Source organism: Neopelma chrysocephalum, unplaced genomic scaffold (genome assembly GCF_003984885.1).
Source record: "Neopelma chrysocephalum unplaced genomic scaffold, ASM398488v2 Primary Assembly neopelma1_97102, whole genome shotgun sequence".
Lineage (NCBI taxonomy): Eukaryota > Metazoa > Chordata > Aves > Passeriformes > Pipridae > Neopelma > Neopelma chrysocephalum.
In genome coordinates, this window is record NW_020925744.1 from 1,333,635 (window position 1) to 1,353,958 (window position 20,324).

General features: G+C 40.4%; 1 protein-coding gene across 3 annotated transcripts; it reads left to right on the plus strand.

The window, feature by feature from the left end:
• The first annotated feature begins 2,598 nt into the window (after positions 1-2,598).
• On the plus strand, positions 2,599-20,298 carry HEXB (hexosaminidase subunit beta). 3 transcript variants are annotated; one of them, XM_027671482.1, is made up of 14 exons: positions 2,599-2,950; positions 3,040-3,197; positions 6,473-6,538; positions 7,171-7,217; positions 7,424-7,534; positions 9,899-10,000; positions 11,603-11,732; positions 13,453-13,633; positions 14,623-14,709; positions 15,271-15,343; positions 15,996-16,170; positions 16,974-17,064; positions 17,243-17,347; positions 20,125-20,298. In XM_027671482.1, the coding sequence occupies exons 1-14, from the start codon at positions 2,652-2,654 to the stop codon at positions 20,186-20,188; spliced, it is 1,689 nt and encodes a 562-aa protein (XP_027527283.1). In that variant the 5' UTR covers positions 2,599-2,651; the 3' UTR covers positions 20,189-20,298. The 3 variants fall into 3 exon arrangements, with proteins under 3 accessions (XP_027527283.1, XP_027527286.1, XP_027527285.1); XM_027671485.1 differs by lacking the exons at positions 2,599-2,950; positions 3,040-3,197; positions 6,473-6,538; positions 7,171-7,217; positions 7,424-7,534 and adding an exon at positions 7,667-7,685; XM_027671484.1 differs by lacking the exons at positions 2,599-2,950; positions 3,040-3,197; positions 6,473-6,538; positions 7,171-7,217; positions 7,424-7,534 and adding an exon at positions 7,724-9,246.
• Positions 20,299-20,324: the final 26 nt, after the last annotated feature.

Genomic DNA, 20,324 nt, shown 5'->3' on the forward strand with positions numbered 1-20,324 from the left:
AACAGAACCAGAGGCTGCGCATTCCTTATCTGAATGACTCATGATCGCACTTCTGTTTTAAAAATTTTGTCTTTACAAGCATAGATAAGAATACGTTCCCATTCTAACACAGTTTACAATCTAGGCAAAAAGTCTACAATAAGGGAAGATCAAAATCCATTCCTCTCAGGAGCACAACATCAAACTTATAGAATAGGCTAGGGATAAAAAGCACGGTAGATTCCCACATCCAAAACTTTGAATTGTTATTGGACCTGTTTGTTTAAAAGATCACGAAGCACATTGATGTCGTCTTTCATTGTGCTCATGCTAGAAACAATTACAGTCCCAGCTCTGCAGTTTCAACATTCTGCTGTGTTCACTGGAAAACCCACCGAAATCAGCTAGCCCCTGAAGACAACAACTAGAACACTGCAGCCTGCAGTCAAATACCCTTCAATGCTATGGTGCCTTGCTTATTCTTTACTTCTTCTCTGTGAGCTTAGAACCAGTCTCCGGATGCAATATAAAACTGGGTTACATCACAGCACTTCTAACATAATAGTGTCTAAAAATGCCAATGCAAGCTCAGATTGGTTTTGGTTATTAAAGGCACTACAGTCAGGTTTCTTTAGAAAATGAGCTAGGCAACATGAACAGTTGAGTCAGTACAGTTGAGGAGACAATTATGCCAGGCAAAGGGAAGGTAAGGTGTATGTAACAGGCAATTTGAAGCCTCTGACACCACTTGAACAGCAAAGGGTAAAAACTGCCTCTGAAAGAACCAGAAAAGAAAGCACTGACATTTGCACATATGTCATGGATGCAGGGGGCAGGAGGGTAGATGTACAGGCATTATGTCCTTTGTGTCTCTTCAATATCATATAATAAGAATTGCTTTTTACTTATAGCATGAGAAGGTTAAATAACATTCTGGTATGGATAGACTGCATCAAACACTTTCCATCAAGCATTGGTGCTCCAATTGCACAAATGGATACAGCAAATGACAAAACCAGGATGTTTTGTGATTCATTCCCTTCAGGAGCAGCTCATAGTCCAAACAGGCCTGGCAAAGCCTCAATCTTCCCCTTATCCTGCTGTTTTTTCCCTCCCTTACCAGTGTGCCATCCCCCCCCCTTTTTTTTTTTTTGGACAGGGATGAGATTAGATCAGCTCCCTGGACCTGCTGAGTGTGTCAGATCACAGAAATCTGACTTTGTGACCAGGGAGCAGTTGTGGGGTCATCTAGCAACCATGACTCACCTCCTCATAAACTGCTGTGCAGCCCAGCCCTGCAATAGTTCTCGAGGTGGGTGAGGCACCTGCACCTTCCAGGGAGCCTTCCAGACAGTGGAAAGAGCTGCTCCTCTAAACTTGCAAAGACACAGCCTTGAAGAGGAGGACAAACTCTGCTGGAGAAGATGGTGTTTGCTTCTTAGTAATTCCATTGCAAAATGTCTATGTTCTTTGCAAACAGACATTCATTATGGAGACTTTTTTTTTTTAAACTTACTTTATTAAAACTCAGGAGTCTATGCCACTACTGGGAGCATGTGACTGCAGAGCTAACACTCCACACAAGGAGGATCTCTGAGGGACAATGGCTGACTGGCTCCTCAGTTACTCTGCAGCAGCAGCGTGCAGGTGTCATTGCTGTGGGCTTAACGGGTGCATCAGCTGAATCAACAGCAATGACACTTCAGTGTTCATATTAACCATTCAGTTAGAGGTGGCTTGAAGCCCGAATTCCTCCCCACTGTGACTTCCAGCCTTGAAATGCTTGCTTTGCCTTATGAACACTTCACAATTTTCTAAAATTTGCAGAATTTCCCAGACTGGCGAAAACATCTGGTCTGTTTAATTAAAGCTTGATACACTTCACTGCAACTTGGACTCCTCCTTATTCACAATATTGCTTATAACACAATCCGCAGAAAACTTGTGAAAAAGTAATTTCTTCTGAGACTGAAATTGTTTCGTAGCAGTACAAGAGATGCAGAGTTTTTCCTTTATAAAAGTGTAATATGCATCACATCTTTTCCACACAGAAATTAAGCTGGCCCAGTCACGCTCCCTCATTATTCTGCAAAGCGGTTCCACATGCAGGACCACGCTGGATGACAGAGAATCATGGAATCACAGAATACACGCAGTTGGAAGGGTCCCGCTAGGATCATTGAGTCCAAGTCCTGGCCCTGCACAGGACACCCCAAGAGTCACACCATGTGCCTCAGAGCGTTGTCCAAACACTTCTTGAACTCAGACAGGCTTCGTGCTCCATTTCCCCTCGTGAGGATGTTGAACACTCCAACGAGGCCGCCTCTCAGCGTCCTCTTCTCCAGGCTGAACAGACCAAGTGACCTCAGCTGCTCCACATAAGGCTTCCTCCTCCAGACCCTTCACCATCCTTATGGCCTCCATGGACGCTCTCCAACAGCTTAATGTCTTTTTTATATGAGAAAACCCGTCAAAGGAGCGCTGAGAATCACCTCCCTCCGACAAGGTGCCACCACCCCGCCGCGTTACCCGACGAGGGGGGACCAGGCAGGCGGTGCCGCGGGCGGGCTCTGAGGCGCCCGAGCCCGCCCTGACCGACCCCGTGATGGCGGAGGCGGGGCCGGGTTGCCCTGGGAGCGGGACCCGGCGGGCTGAGGGGGCTGCTTTGCGCTATGGACAGAGCCATGGGGCTCGTAGGGCTGCTGCTTGGGCTCGTCCTGGTGCCCGCCGTGCTGGTGAGCACCAGCCTCCGCCACGGCGCACCACGGACCGAGGCCGGGCCGGGGCCGGCGCCGGCCGACTGGGAGCTGGCGGCGGACGCCGTCTCTGAGGACTCGCTGTGGCCGCTGCCACAGTGGCTCCGCACGTCCCCCCGCCAGCTGCAGCTGGCGCCCGGCCGCTTCCAGCTGGTACACGGCGCCGGCTCCTCGGCGCGGCCGGGCTGCGGGCTGCTGCAGGACGCCTTCCGCAGGTGAGCGGCGGCGGGGCCGCGGGCCGGAGGGCTGCCGCGGCGGGAGCAGCCGCCTCAGGGCCCCGGCGGCGCCTGTGCTTCCCCGGCAGGTACTACGAGTACATGTTCGGGCATTCCCGGCGGCGGAGGTGGGGCCGAAGGCCGCTGACTGCCCGAGGGGAGCCCGAGCTGTCTGAGCTGCAGGTGGTGATCGAGGCGCCGGACCCCGGCTGTGACAGCTTCCCGCACCTGGGCTCCAGCGAGGCCTGTGAGTACCCGCACGGCCGCCCACCGGGCTGCTCCTTCCACGGCCCAGGCGGCACCGTTAAGCGCTGGTTTTCCCATCACGTGTCCATTGTAAAAGTCAGCAGGGTTTTGTTTTTAGGGAACTGGAAAACACGGGCTCACTGAGGTGCTCAAGAACGTTTTAGAACAGTGGCGACCAGAAAATGATTCCTGCTCTTGATGCTGTGGGAAATCTCAGCTCACAGGGAATCATGAAGCTCATTAGACATGTCGCCTGTGATTTCTGCAGTTTAGCTACCGTACAGGTCATTTAGCTGCTACTGTCCTTTCTAGCAAGTAGCTATGCAATATCCAGTTATGTTTGGTGAGATCTATGTGTAGTCAAAGAGATCATGCCTTTCAGTACAGGGTGTTGAGTGAAGGCTGTCTTTGTTTACCATATGTTATCCTTAAAAATTACTACATTCGAATTGAAGCTATTTATACTGAGATATGCTCATGGTATTTCCTGTTTTTCCAGGAAAAACAGAAAGTGAGTTGAACTTGTTATTTATCTTGCAGTGTTATAAATCTACTTTCTATCAGTAGGTACCAGAAAGGATTTAAAACCATGGTGTTTTTATTGGATTTTTCTGTGTTTCTTTAGTTCTGTGGTTGAAGTCCAGACTGGAGAAGTACTTTAAATAAAGAACTAATTACCAGAGAATTTTCTTAACAGAAATAAGGATGAGTGATAGGATTGCTTTTTGTCTGGGCAGGCTAGCACAGGAATCAACATATTCATCTAGTTCTGTTTTGAGGTAATCTTCTGTACTGGGGAAGGCAGTTGTTTGGTATCCAGGATACAGATTCTTAGACAAAGATCCTTCTAATCTTAAGTCATACATCAGCAGCAGGATTAATTCCACTTGACTTGTAATAGAATGTACTGATATTAAATGTACTCTATGTTTTTGGCACATATAGCTAAATAGTTTTGTGTGCAAGCTTATAACACATTTCAATGTAAATAAAATATAGCAGAAAAAATGCTAATGCTTTAGCATTTTTCTACCACAGTCAGGTTATTGTGCTGCCATATTACTAATTTGAACTTTGAACTGGTTTGTGAACTTCAGATTTTTACCAAAGCTGGTTCTTCTCTTCTGTCATGCAGTCTGTCAGATCATATGATTTTTAGGTTGCATTCTTTAGAACAGGCAGAGTTTTTTCCCTCTGCTCTAAGAAATTAGTTTCCTGTTACAAACAACATGTTTTCCTCATGTAGTAAGCTGAGCTTTACAGACTTCAGCGAGTTTTTAATTTTCTGGATTTTTGAAGTTTTTCAAAGGAACAAATTCTGAAAAATGCTGGTCACTTGATGGTTTGGATGGTGTGGCTCCTTAGTAGAGATAGTATTTATCAGTCAGTGACTATCCTATAAAAAGAGTATTGAATATGTAATAAAAGTACCTACCCTTCTCCCTGCTGAGTTCTTACCTGCTTGTGTAAAAGGTTCCAAATAGCTTGTTCTGTGTTCAGTTAAGGTATGATATCTGTTCAGAAAAAAAAAGCCTGCTCTCTTGGAAATAAATCTGTGACAATTGATCACAATTTACCACAGAAAGACTTGCAAGAGTCTTCTAAGTTCTCTTTCTTACCCAAACCTTGCAGTCAGTGCAATCTGTGCTTAGTTTAACATGGAAGACTGAGGTACTTTCTTTGTGTCACTGAATGGCTTTTTCCTGCTAGTTTAGGTAAATGTTTGAACTGTGTATTATATGACAAACCATTCTTTGATACACACACAGATCAAATAAATCTTTGTACAGCAATTAACCCCTTTTTTTTCTCTGCTGTGTCAGATGTGCAATCCTGGTCAGCTTATTATTGCTTTACTGTTTAAATAATAATATAAATCTATAGATTTATAGAAATAGTGTATTTTTATACATATATGTGTACATGGTTAAAAAAATATTTAAAATAAATTTGTTTCTTCACTAAAATTTACTGAATCACCTTAATGCAAAACCAAAATTATTTTACCTTTTTTTTTCACCAGTACTTTGTACTTTGTTACTTAAAGTTAAGGGACGATTGTTATGAAGTCCTTCAGATACCATTCTCCATTTTACCTACCTTACTTTATCTCCCTGCCCCCATACACATGTCCATTAGATGTGGGATCAGTGGAGTGACCTGGCATCCTACTTGTGCATCAGGCACAGCATCGCCAGCCAGTCACTCTACTCTATGTGGTGCAGCCTCACCTTGAATACTGTGTTCAGTTTTGGGTGCCATAATATAAGAAAGATATCAAGCTATTAGAGAGTGTCCAAAGGAGGGCTACAAAGATGGGGAAGAGCCTTGAGGGGAAGCTGTATGAGAAGGAGCTGAGGTCACTTGGTCTGTTCAGCCTGGAGGAGATTGTGGGAAGGCCTCATTGTTGTCTACAGCTTCCTCATGAGGCAAAGAGGAGGGGCAGGCAGTGGTCTTTTCTCTGTGGTGACCAGTGACAGGATCCAATGGCATGGCGTGAAGCTGTGTTAGAGGAGGTTCCGGTTGGATATTAGGGAAAGGTTTTTCGTCCAGGTGATGGTTGGTCATTGGAACAGGCTCCCCAGGGAAGTGGTCACAGCATCTAGCCTGACAGAGTTCAAGAAGTGTTCGGACAATGCTTTCAGGCACATGGTGTGATTATTGGAGTGTCCTGTGCAGGGCCAGGAGTTGGACTTAATGATCCTAGTGGGTCCCTTCCAATTCAGAATATTCTGTGATTCTGTGGTCTGATTATTAGCTTTTTTCCTTTGTCATTATACTTTTATAGTTAGTACCTGGCAATATTATATGACAAGTTACATCTCTAATAAAAATATGTAAGCATAATGTATATGAAAGGAAGGTGAAAGGAGAAGTGAACTTTTTGTGGTTAAGTCTGGCATAGTTACTCCACCCTTATCACCATGCCTTAAAAGCGGAAATATAATCTGTTATGTTTTAAATCGAGTTAAACTTGGCTGGAATTTTGGCCCATGTACAGTATTTTAACATTGCCATTATTAAGCACCTCACTTGTTTTGTCTTCTTATTTATTAACTGTTGAGCAGTATTTATTAACTCTGAACAGTAGCTCGCATTATATCAGAAAAACATAAATGAAAAATAATTGCTCGCTGTCATCGTTAAAAACAGGATTGATCGAAATTTAAAAAACAAAGGGAGACATGGCACTTGAAGAATCTCTAATGCCTGTTACCATTGGCCTGTCAACTCATGGTTTCTTGAGGAATAACCTTTTTCTTTTCTTTTCTTTAGATAATTTAACTGTAACTGAGCCTGTGGCTATACTGAAAGCTTATGAGGTATGGGGTGCTTTAAGAGGTAAGCTGCTACTTTTCATATAGAGCTATTTGCCTAGGGCTTACACAAACTTCATGGCAGACTAAGAACCAGCTGTGCCCTCATTCAGTATGTCGTTGGAAGTAAGCTTGGTCAGGCCAGAAGGATACTCAGATATTGTTGATTAGACGTGCACTCTCGCTTGCCTGAAATCAGCCAGGCCAAGCAAACCCTGGGTGCTAAAAACTCTCCAATCTATAGTGTAAACAGATTATTCTCTGACTGCACCTAATAACTTGACATACTGAACACATTACCAGGAAGATCATAATGCTGAAGTTTCAGTCTGCTGTTCTTACTGCAATGTTACATCAGCAGATTTTACTCTCAGTAGCTTTCTTACTATTCAAGGAATAATTTGCTACCACTGAGCTGTAGTGATAGTATTCAGTATCTGTGTGTAATGGAGAATTTGAATGGTTCTCTCTTTGGAATTTTTAAAACAGTGATGCTTGAGCAATTAAGGAAACTGCTAAAAAGAAGGAAACTCAGCTACAAAGCATTCTTTCTAGCTGTGTGAGTGCCTGTAAATAGTTGTGGTCCTGTTTTTAACTAAAACTTTAAGGGCAGGTACTGGGTTGTATTTCACATCCCTTTCTTGGATATTTTTCCAGGTTTGGAAACCTTCAGCCAGTTGGTTCATGAAGATGACTATGGAAGTGTAAGTATTAACTAAAACCTGATTACAGATAAACAGATTCTTTACTAGATGCTTTTCTAGAAACAGCAGATTTACCCATTTCATTCAGTAACTTTTCAGTTTGTTAACAGATTTCCAAGAGACATTTTCTGAAAAAAAAAAGTATTTCCTGTTTGAAATGATGAATATTAAATGGGAGTTCTAATTTTTAAATTTTGTTCTCATAGTTTCTTGTCAATGAATCTGAAATCAATGACTTCCCAAGATTTGCTCATAGAGGAATCTTACTAGACACTTCAAGGCATTATTTACCATTGAAATCTATTCTTACAAACCTGGTAAGTGGGGAGTTTTGTATCATTATAATGAAGGCTCTTTGTTGTTGTGTTTTGTCCTCTGAAGTAGGCAGCAACTGGAGCTGCTATGAAAGAAAAACCCACCTCCTCCGGCTGACTTCTAAAAGGACAGAGTGAACTTTGTTAAGCAAAGGTCAGAAAAGACTGGAGAGGAATCAAGTAGGCAGACACAATGATTAGTGAATCTGTAAAGGGGACTGGGATTTGTGGTACCTTGGATTCTCTGTATTTTTTGTTGCCCAAGCCAGCTAATGTGTTATTTCTTGGAAGCATGCTCTGAGACATCTGACTGTCACCAAGCAGTACACAGGAGACCTTGCAAGTTCTAGCTTAGAACTTAGTGCCAGTGATTGCAGGAAAATTCCCATCTTTTCAGTAGCCAGGCTTTGGTAGTCCTTTTCGTAGGCTGCTAAGAGCAAGCCAGTGATTAAGTATTACAGAGCAAGAGAGAAAACTGGAAATGTTCACTGGAAGCTCCTGAAAAGAAAACCCCAGACAAACAAAACAAACAAACAACAATAAAACACAAAACAAATAAAACTTTCTCCGAAAAGCTTATGTAAGCACGCTAAGAGTTTTATGCTCCCACCTTCATGGAAAGGTAGTGAATTTTTATAAGCATAGCAGCCAAAGCTGTGGGGTTTTCTGTCTTGCGCTCCCCTTTTTTGCTGTTGAAATCCTTGTAGAAGAGATTATTTAGTGAGTTGAAGTGGAGGAACAGGCATTTTCCTGTTTTGTCTGTCTTGCTTCTCCAAAATGAAATAATACTCGAAATTTCCCCTCCGTGTTGCAGAACTTTGCAAAACAGGTTTAGGATGGGCAGGAAGAGTGCAGGTAAAACCAGTCTTCGTTTCTGAGGTCATCCTTGAACTATGCTCAGAACTTGTCCAATTTTTACTACTTGTTTTACCTTCCAGGTCAGTGCCTGTTCAACAAGTAGTGCTTGTGTGCAGTGTTTCATTTGCAATGGAGGGTGCTTCTCAAGTAGATACTTGTGCTGTTGTCATCTTGTCTAAAAGAGATATCGAAAGAGACTTGCGTTTCTACTAGTTTTGTGTTTCTGTAGCTGTTGCTGTTGTTTTCTTTCCTTAAATTGCATCTGTGTCTCTCTGACACATTATTAGAGCTATCTTTTATGCAATTTTGCTGGTTTAAGAACAAGTGTACTTTTCCTCCCACCTCTGCGCCTGCTTGAATCCAGGGTAATAAAAAGCAATAATCTCTTCAATGACATGTGATAATAAGATGCTTAGGGCAGCAGTTCAGGTACCTTTCTTGTTCGTGTTCAGCTGCTGTATTGTATTTCCAGGAAGGGCATTATCATTGAGAGAAGAGTGGCTGAGGTGAAAGTCAGGAGATGTAATTTTCTATGTGGAAGGATGGTATTTGATAGAAATGAATGAAGAGGTGGCAATTAAAACTTCTGCAGTGTAATGAAACAGATGAGATAATTTTGGGGAATGGACAAGGTATAAATATCCTTTTGGATTTGGTGGGAGTTCCTGAAGAGATTTTATCACTTCTTTAAACACAGATTAGTGAAAAAAAGAATGGGAGAAATGTGAAAATAATTGTATTGTGGCAAGGGATTAGAAACAGCTGTGTTGCAGTCAGTCATGAGCAATGTAGAGAACACTTATTTGGCCTGCTCACAGCACATGCTTCTAGGGACTATCAAACTAGCATACCTCAGGGTATGTATGTACTGTCCAACTGGAGTCATAATTCTAAAATAAGTGTGTTAACATTGATCTTATCTTCAATTTCAAAAAAAAGGGAAGTAGTGACTATAATAACTGAAAACATAAGGGAAGCACTGTCTTTTGTGGGGAAAAAGCATGGTTTATTTTGTGTGCATTTGAAATGGATTCTTCAGAAATCAGGAGCAAGAATGGATGTACTAAATAGGAATTACAGGAAACTCCCTTATGCTGTTAAGTTTTCGAGTCCAAAGTAGTTATAAAAGTATAAGCTTTTCTGTAGGCTGAAATATCTGATGGTGTATACAGAATTACCCAGAAATGTTCTGAAATGGAATAAATTAATGAGTGTTTATAGCAGTTCTTACTACACAGGCTGATAGAAGAGGGTTAGACCAAGAGCTTGTTGCCAGCAGAGGTGCAAATAGATGGAGAGAAATGAACCAGTAGAGGTGTGTACTTCTAGGATTCAGTGAAACACACTATGCTTTTTTTGCTTGGTTTGGGGTTTTTTGGTTTGTTTGGTTTTTTTCTTTTTTAGCTGTTAGTTTAGGTTTGCAGGATATGCTCGGGCATGGACTTTTTTCCATAGGTTTTCTATGAGAGTGAAGTGTTTGACTAGAGTCTTTTGCATTATTTCTTACAGGATGCTATGGCTTTTAACAAGTTCAATGTTCTCCACTGGCATATAGTAGATGATCAGTCATTCCCTTACCAGAGCATTTATTTTCCTGAATTAAGTGATAAGGTGAGTGAACATCATTGGACTGGGGTGGGAGGGCTGAAATCCAGTACATATTTCATGAATATAAAATGCAGAGTTTACCAATGGTTGAGTACATCTGCTTTGGCTGATTGTGAAACAGTACCACACGACCAGTAATCAGCAAATCCACATTTAGGATTCTACCTGAGTGTCTGTGTGGACTATTTTCAAATCTTCCTTGGTGGATACGTGGTATATGGCCTTCCTAACTCTTCTGTGCAGATTTTCTTAATGATCCTCAGTGTTTGCAGGACTTCAAACAGTAATGGTATACAAATAAGTAGTGAACACTGCTTGAATTTCTGGTGGTGGGGTTTTTTAACTGTTAGGCTTCCTGCCACTCAGATGTAAGAGAGTTTCTTGCCAGATTTAGGTTTGGAACCACTGCAATAGTACTTTTGCCCTGTCTGAGATCTAGTTAACTTTACAAAACACAGCATGCCTATAAAGAGGTACAAAAGTGAGAAGTTGTTTTCTAAAACAAATACAGTGCAGTGTGTCTCTTTATTTCTAGATTCATAGCAGGCTTTGTTAAATTAGTTGAAAGTCATGGGGTTCTTGCTCAGTCATGGTACGGTAGAAACCAAATCAAACATGAATACTTAAGTAGACTAAGCCTAAGTACAAGATTAGGGATTCTGTTTTAAATCACTTGCTGGAATCTGACCCTCATGAAAATTATGTAGGCGGTGCTTGAGCAGATGCTGTGAAGAATTTTATAATTCAAAAATTGTAGATCTTGCACAGTGCAGTCAGATTATTTTTCCTAGTAATGGCTATGGAGTTCTGTCCTATGCTCCACTGACAGGGGAGAGAGGAAGATGGCTTTTGTCTCAATATCCTTCTCTTTGAAAATCTTCTTGTTTGCTGTTACGTTTTTTGAGTAACTCAGCTGTGGAAACCATTTCCAGATAAATGAAAGCTTAAGGTGCTATTAGTCATGAAGACTCATGATGTATTCTTACATAGTTTAGATCTTTAGCAAGCATCTGTTTTAGCAAACTGTAGCTGTCTGGGTCATTTGTCACATTTTTTGGATGTGAGGGAGTAGAATAACACTCAAATTCAGTGTCACAAAACAAACACTCCCTGATACTAAATTGGTCACAGTATCAAAACTGAAAAGCAGAGGTGTTGGAAGAAGACACCATTTTTTCTGACTTGGCAAAATTTTTCCATTAGTCTTGTGTGTTATGTAGCAAGGGCCCTGTGTTTCAGAGCTAATGGGAAAAAATAACTTGCCTCTGTACAGAAGAATTGAAAACTGTATCTTTCAGAAATCTGACAGAATAGAAACTAGCTTTTCTGTTTTCTTCAGTAACTGTGAGCTAAGGAGGAAAGATGGTCTTCTCAAGGAGGTCTCTCTCAGTGTTGTGAACTTGTTGGTTTGTTTTTTGATTGTTTTTTTCTTCTCTCCACTAGTCAGCCAAAAAGTTCCATCAGTACAGTTGCACATGTGATAAACCAGAAAAGGCTAACTTATAATGTAGACTGTAGAGCAGTTTTACAACACTTTAGTCCAATTTTTGTGAGCTGCTGGTATAGTGTTTTGTAAACTGTCTCTAAATGTGAGTTATTTTACAGGGAGCGTATTCCTCTAATCTCATCTATACTCCTGCTGATGTCCATCTGGTGATTGAGTATGCCCGATTAAGAGGCATTAGAGTTATCCCAGAGTTTGATACCCCAGGACACACACAGTCTTGGGGAAAAGGTATGTCGAAAAAAGTATTAATTGTTACGAGATTGTGGTGAGTAGTAGCAAGCAAATGGATTTTTTAAAACGTAGTCAATAAAGTGCTTTGGAAGGCCCTTGACATCACAGAGTCTGCCCCTTCCTTACCTCTTATCATGACCTTTACCTGTTACAGGAACTAAAATGAATGAAGAAAGTTGACACGTCCTGTGCTGGATGTGTGTGCAAAGGTACAGATCTGTTCTGCCTTAGACTTTATGTTGTTGATATCCCCTCACTCAGTACTCAGGTTTAGAATAAGGCAGTAGCTAGAAATAATGAGTTGCTGTCTGGTGTAGAGTAGAGATTTCTGCTTTGGGAAGGTTCTTTCAAAGTGAGTGATGATTATCTCTTAGTAAAGTGGTAATCTGCCAGTGTACAAAACACAGCAAAGCTGGATACTTCCTCACTCTCTTACCTTCTCGGTCTCACAGTAATACTTCTCTTGATACAGAATGCTGGTGTTTACATGTACTCAAGGACCAGGAAACCTTGTGCCTTAATTCAATGTGCAATGAATGCAATTTCACTGCAATTAACTTAAGATGGTTTTGGCCAAAAGTAAAGGTTTTTTTAGTGCCTCATAAGTTTAGCTTTAGCAAGACTTTAGCAAGTCTTGTATTCATCCTGTAGGGCTGTGGCTATAATGTTGAAAGATGTCTTAGGCTCTTTCTCAGTAATTCAAAATGAGAAGGAGAGGAACAAGGCAAACCCCAAATTTGCTAAACACACTCTTTCTGAATCCTTTATCTCAAGTGGTCTTTGTCCTTACAGCGAATTATTAAATCACTGGCTTGCCTAGCAGTATGTGGGGTGTTCTGCATTCATTTGAAGAGCAAGTTATCTCCCTTGCCTAAAATCAAATTTTCTTGATAGCTTCCTATATAGTTTTTTTTTATGTGATGCACAGGAGCTAGTCCTGGCTTTGCTTATGAACTTGGGTAGCTATGCTTTGCTTGCATTCAAATTCAGGATATTGGAGAGAAGTCTTAATGCTTGTGAGTAGGGTAGTAGAAGCAATTTAGCACTAGGGCCTCATTTGGGGGAAATGTGCTCAGAGTAGGAAACACAGGCAGGAAGGTGCTGCTGCTGCAACTATTATATACTAAATAAGCTGGATTTAGGTATCTCCAACCCACGTACAATAACTCTTTCCTATTTAGTTATCGTGGCTCATGTTGCTTCAGATAATCTTGACTTGAGAACCATTGTGTAGTTTTGATCTCTGTTTAGCCTTCCTTTCTTGTGTAAAGGTAAATTCCCAGGAGGGTGAGGTAGGACATCTACCTTGAGCTATATACCTCACACCTACTTAGATGTTAGCAAAACAGAGTAATTAAAAGAGAAAAGAGGCCTCTGAAGCATATTCATTATGCTTGGCTTCCTTCCTAAATCCATTAAAGTTTTTTTTTATTCAAGTAGTCATCCAAATGCTGTTTTTCAGATATAGTGTTACATGTTATGTAAATTAGTGTGTGTTAAATCACAAATCTGAAAGTCCAAGTCCTAATTGCCAGTTAGAGGGTTCTTTAACCTTGTCCAAGTTATTTCATTCTGCCTCTATTTGATTATACTTGGAATAGGTGAGCACTTTAGTCATGAATATTAACCTTTTTAATATGGGTAACTGCTTCTTCCTGCTAGTAAAGCTAGCATAGCAACATGGAACTGAATGTCCTCTATTAATTGTTTTTACTAGGTCAAAAAGACCTTCTCACTCCTTGTTACGATGGAGAACAGCCAACTGGGTCCTTTGGACCTGTAAATCCTATTTTGAATACAACTTATGACTTCATGACTAAATTCTTCAAAGAGGTCAGCAATGTGTTTCCAGATGCATACATTCATTTGGGAGGAGATGAAGTGGACTTCAGTTGCTGGTATGGTGACAATTCAAAGAACAAATATCTACTGCTTCTTAAACCTATCCACATCCATTAATTATGGAACTCAGTTGCATGAGACAGTTTTCACTGCATAACCAAAAGATCTCCACTCCTATCTCTATAATTATTTACAAGCAGAGCATTTGTGATTCTCAACAAGCAAGAGATATTGTGCAGAATTTTGCTTTGTCTAGTAGTTTTACAAATGCTCAAGTACTCTAAAGGATTTCTTTATGAAAATTAACCTGGCAGGAAAGAGAACTAATATGATAGAAAAGTACTAGATAAGATAATTAACATTTAAATACTCTATGTTAAAGTAGATCTTTCCATTGAGTTCTGCCCTCCAGAAAATACGCTAACGCTAAGTACTACCAAACTGATTTCTTTTGTGTTTGTATTTAAAGTGGGACATGTGTTAATAGAGCTCTTAATTTGTTTGTGGATTTTGAATATTTTGGAGTCTCTTTGCTGGAGTAACTAATAGTACAGAATTTGAACATTTTGATGATTATTTTTAAACATCAAATCTGAACACTCAGGACTTGATTTAATTTTTATAGAGAAAGAGAACTTCTGACAAATGCTTTACCACGGAAGTGCTGGTTTGCTTTTGTGGTAAAAGCACAAAATTGCTGAGTTCCCAGATCTGCTGACAACCTTCCCACCAAGTCACAGAGATGCCAGGAACCCCAGAGCTCTTAAGAGTTTGAGGCAGTCTGCCAGAGACCACTTCAGAACAGAGACTTCACTAGTTTTACCAGAGAATTAGGACTATTGGCTTTACTTCAAATCAGGATGAAACTGTTTCAAAATATTGAAGTCATGTTAGCCTGCTGCTTCTGCTCTATTTTGCATTCCAGGCTATGGCATGCCAAAGGCACCATCTAGTGCTGTGCTTAGGTGGAAATGTTTGGGAAATCTGGTTTAAAACATAAGAAAAATAATCTTTTCTTTAACTTGTTTCCTTGTTATTATTTAAGGAAATCTAACCCTGAAGTGAAAGAGTTCATGAAGAAGCAAGGTTTTGGCTGTGACTATGCTAAACTGGAATCTTACTATATTCAGAAGTATGTTAGTTTTTTTCATTCTTGCTCGGTTTTTCACAGTCACTATCTGAGGATAGCATTGAGGTGCAGATACTAAAGCTGATGTAATATCTATATTGTTTTCAAAAATCGGCACATGGGGGACTACCCACTTTAATACATCAAATGTAAAGTTCATAGCTGTAAAATGTGGGATACAGCAAGGATATCTAGGCTAGTTCTACACACACTATGAATGTATTGGATATCTTAAACTAGATAACTGCAGTAATGGCAGCACACAGGGTGTAGAGGAAAAGGTTTTGGAGCCATTTATTTGGCTCCTTCTTAAATAACATGGATTTAGTTACCGTGTACAAGTTGCTGGTAGTTCTGAACATCAGTTTGTGTTACTGCACATGCACACTGTTATACGCATGGACTTCGAGAGCACTGAAGGCCAAAACCAGAACAACATGCTTTTTCGTGGTACCCTATGCAGTGATGGGAAATGTCAGATGGGCCTTAGGGTAGAAAATGTTGCTACTTCAAGTGCCTGTACTTACTGAAGTTCACAAACCTGATCTAATTTATAAATTCCAGCATTTTGGACATTGTTTCCTCCTATAACAAAGGACAAATCATCTGGCAAGAAGTGTTTGATCACAAAGCACAGGTAAGATGGGAAAATTAATAAGATACTTTTGTATAACAGCACAATATTGTGGGAAGCTTCCAAAGTAGGCTACTAAGTAGGTCTGTTTGCGTCTCTTGAAAGTTAAAGCAAGTCTTCTGACATTAGCAAGTCTCTCTAGGTGTGGGGCCTCCCTTGAAATTACCATTTGTTGACCATGACAGGTGGGACAGGAATACCAGCACTGAAGTTCTTTCTGAAGGTGAACACAGTTAATATAATATGTTTTAAAGTGTCAGAGTAAAGGGCAGGGAAGTTTCTAGGAGTTTCCTTTTTTTTTTTCCGCCTTACACAACTATGTGTCTGATCTAGTAACACCAGATGCTTGGCTTTTAAGAGCTGGTCAGATACAGGGTGCATGCAGGAATCCTCTTAGAGCATTAACTGTCTATAGTATAACCTAGGCTTCACTCACAAGAGCTGTGTTTAAAACCAACAAAGAGCTGATTAGCTTTAGACTCTGGGGGAGATGACCACAGGTAGCTTCCAAAATGTTCCTCTTCAAAATGAAATAGCCAGTTTTGAAATTCATCATCCTTTTTTCCTGGTAACAGCAATTAGGATTGTCATTAATGGCTTTTTTTGGGGGGGGGGGGGGGATCGGGGTTGTTTGTTCTGTCTTACCCCCTTTTAGCTGAAACCAGACACTGTAGTTCAAGTGTGGATGGCAAACAACTATGCTCATGAACTGAGCCATGTCACTGGAGCTGGGTTCTCCGCTGTCCTGGCTGCACCCTGGTACTTGGACTACATCAGTTATGGGCAAGACTGGAAGAAATACTACAGTGTTGAACCACTTGACTTCCCTGGTTTGTTACTTTTTTTATACGCATGTTCTGTGCATGAAATTTTTTGTTTATAGTAAGGGGTAAATGGAAAGAATAAGGCTGTTTGGAGTGGTCATTCCATCACTGTGATTATAGTGTAATCAAAGGAATTTAATGTCAACTAGAACTCTGGAAAATTCTTAAATTTGAAAAAAAAGGAACTTTGCACTTCTCACAGGGAAAGGTGTTACCTTCCTCAAGATCTGATACTGGTGCTTGTGTGAGACAGGATGATGGACAAGGTGCATCATACTTTAGGTGGGGAGTTGTGCAGAATGGCTGCTGGTAGACATATGTTAGCAAGCTTCTAGAGTGTGAAACTGTTTTATAGAAGACATGTTCTTTCCTTCTGTCTAAAGCTGATACAAACATGTTATGCTTTCCATGGGGCTTTTATTTTGTGCAAAGTAGGTCTCAGAGCTGATTAGGGAGAACACCTGACTAAGTGGTTTTTTCAAAGAATGTTTCTGCATGTGATAGAATGAACAGTTTCCATCAGGACTGATATCCCTGAGGAATGTCAGGAGGCTCAGGAATGTCTTCAGGGGATAAAAGGTAAAATACTTTCTGAAAGAGAGGAGAAGTGGCTTCTCTGGGCAAACAGCCTGGTGGTTCTCACATTCAGTAACAAGACTACTAAAATGTTAAGTTAGTGCTCAGGATAGTTTTATATGATCAAGCAAACAACTGAACATCAATCCTCTCTAAGTAGTAGAAAATTAAATTGTTAATATATTCTCATCTTCTGGAAAAATAAAAATTCTGACCTTTTGCTTTGAATTCAGGATCTGAAGAACAGAAGAAACTTTTAATAGGTGGAGAAGCCTGCCTGTGGGGGGAATTTGTGGATGCAACGAACCTGACACCAAGATTATGGTATGAACTGCTTTATCATTTGATTTTCAGAAGCCAGCTACAAGGATCTTAACTAATCCAACAAGACTATATGATAGTGGTAACAGTGCTCTGTGCTGAACCTGAGCAGCTATAAAAAAATTTTATCTATTCTTGGTTATAGACCACACCTACTCTAAAACTTAGTATACCTTTACAGGCCTCGAGCAAGTGCTGTAGGGGAAAGACTCTGGAGCAGCGGGAAAGTGACCGACTTGCAAGATGCCTATAGAAGGCTAATGAATCATCGCTGCCGCATGCTCCGGTAAGATTTAGTGGCTACAGTGTATCTTGGTTCTAATGTCTTGTAACCAATGAAATAGAAGTACAGACCTAAACTGCTGACCTGGAAATGAAGGGAAGAGAGGTAGTGTGGTTTGTATCCACAGAAGAGGAAGAAAGATGCATTGAGACAGGAGTTTTAGACAGTTTCATAACTAACATTTTCAGAACTCACTTTTTCAGTGAAATCTATGTTTCTCTTTCCTTTAAACGAAAAACTAACACCATGATTGACTTATTTCAGACAAAAAGGATATTAAAGGGTATATGAGAGGAGTACACTGACAAAAGAAAAAGTACACTTTTAAAAAAAAGTTGGTGTTATTTATTATAAATAATAATTAAAGACCTGCCACAGGTAATCAAGTGGAGCTGTTTGCCTGAGAGGTGATCAAGATATTCTTTCAGGTGTTGCCTTAGTTCAGGGTCTGAAAGTGGTAGCTAAGGAGTCTCTGATAAATTTTAATACCTTTATGAACTGACTTTGTCTACAGTAGTCATAACACATTCTTCTCTGCAGTTCTTTCCTAAAAAGTACCTAGACAAGTTACTGGTTAATTATTGCTAGTGGTGTCTTTGTATATTCACAGTTGTACATATGAGTGATGCCTAGGTTTTAAGTCCAAGGTTGACTCCACTTTTAAAATATACAATCAGAGTTTTTTAGGTTTTCCCAAATGCTGGTGCATAGTTGGACTGCAGCAAGAATGAAACATGCCGTTTTATTTCTCTACAAAACTTTATGACAACTATTGAAAATCTCAACACTGTGTGGAAGTATTTCAAGGGAGAAAGAAATCAGCCTTTTACAGAACAGGATACAAAAGCAGTTATAGTCAGCACTTAAAACTGAAGCACTCTGCTTGTATTCCTGTAGGTGTCTTAGAATGATTATCTGTTGGAATCACTGGCATTTAGCTTACAGTACACACTAGCTCCTTAATTAATCAAGAATGACTGAAGGACTTGTAAGTTTTGATTTGTTGGGTTTATTTCAAGCTGGCTTAAAATAATGCTTAGGAAACTAGCTATATGTAAATTGTGCTATCTTCCTCGATTATGAGAAAAATAGATACATTGAGGGAGTTAACAAATACATGTTAAAAACAAGATTAAAGGGCTTTAAAAACTTATGCCCTATTACTTAACAGGATGGTGCATCTCTTGATGGGGCTCAGGGAAAACACAAATACAACTGAACAGTGAAGAGTACAGTGGCTGTACCACTAGGATTAGGGTTTTACAGTGAACTAAGCCATGTTAGTCCTGGACTGCTGCATCTACATCTTCTTCATGAACACTGGTACTTGTATTGCTGTGTAGGGAGCTGGCTGGCTGATGACAACTGCTCTCGTGGTGCTGGCATGAGAGATGCAGGGGCAGACTAAGCACTACTCCCTGTACTTACTGCACATTTTAGCACCAGAAACTAGTTTAAAGAAGAACTGTTTTGCTGACTTAGGGTGAACTATTCCTGTTAGAAACTGACTACCTTAATAAAAGGACATGTCCTCCTGAAAATTATTCTTTTGATACAGGTTTTGAACAAGAAATACACTAGAGAAACCATCGCCTTTCCAGTGATGAAATGAGCATTCCTTGGAGCTGCAGTTCTGTTGCCTTTCATGTATACAGAGCCTCCTTAGAATTGTGCGAACTCAAAGAGATTATTTAATATCAGGCTATTGTAGTCTTAGTGTGTGGGAAAAGGACTGTGTTCCTACTTATGTTTTTATATATGGTGTATACATAGACCATGGCAATTTTAGAAGGCCAATGAGCCTTTCCAAGCAGAATGAACAGCTCTGGCTTGCTGTGCAGCTGGTTATGAGGGAGTGAGGGAATGGGTGGGTAGCACTTTGTAACAGCTCGGTTGTGGTCACTGGAAGAACAGTAACTCTGTCTATTGAAGGTTGAGGCCACTGCTCTTGAAACAGTACAGTGAAAGCAGTAGCTACTCTTATCTAAATTCAACCTCCCCTAGGACACAGCAGCCCAAACTGAAATGAAAATGGGAGAAAGGAAACAAAAAGGTGGGCATATATTCTAGAGGCCTAGACACCAGCCCTGTCTTTACTAAATAAGAGTAGGACTTGCTTAGGTGCAGCAATAGTTCAGCTGAGCTAATCCATTATTCAGTTTCTTCCACTGCAGCACTTTTAAACACTAGTAGCAGTAGTATCTAGTCCTTAAATATTCAAGAAGCAGAATTTTGACTAGGACTTCTTTAACTCTGAAAATTCTTTTTATACTATCTTACTGTACCATCATAAACTACAAGGGCTTGGTTAGTTTGTTTTTAAAGCCACATGAGAACAGACTAATTTATGATAGTGTAAGCTGGAAGAAGTCCTGGCTCCCCCCAAATATGAATGAAAATTACATAATTAGAGCTGCATATGGAGGAAACATTAGGGTTGGCAGCAGGGAGAGTGTGCAAATGTCAATTGATTTATATTTGCATGTTCTTATGACTTCTTTCCAATAAAAGCTGTAAATTTTGCAGAACATCAAAACAACTGGGTCCTGAATTCAAGCTTTTCAACATGTTTGCTAATAGCTCAGTAGCTCTGATTGAAACAGAGAACTGAAGTACAATTAGAAGTGGAATAGGGCCCCTTTTCATTCCCTACAGAGGCCATCTGTTATTTCTTCGACATTGTTTTGTTTATAGAATGGAGTGCCAGTATCTCTCTTCCTGCCTATACAAACAGCCAGTTGTTTGATTATAGTCATACACATTCCACTTTATTTTAACAGCCGTGGCATAGCGGCCGAACCGGTGTTCGTTGGATACTGCGCCCATGAAGCGAGAGGGCCGTAACTGCTGCAAAGACTTCTCCTCAACAACCTCAAGTGCCTCTGGGGTATGAATATGTATTTGAATCAAGATTTAAAATTTTCACTTTTAAAATAAAATTGTTTGATAACCTTGTTGGAGTAAAAATGGTTGTTTTTAG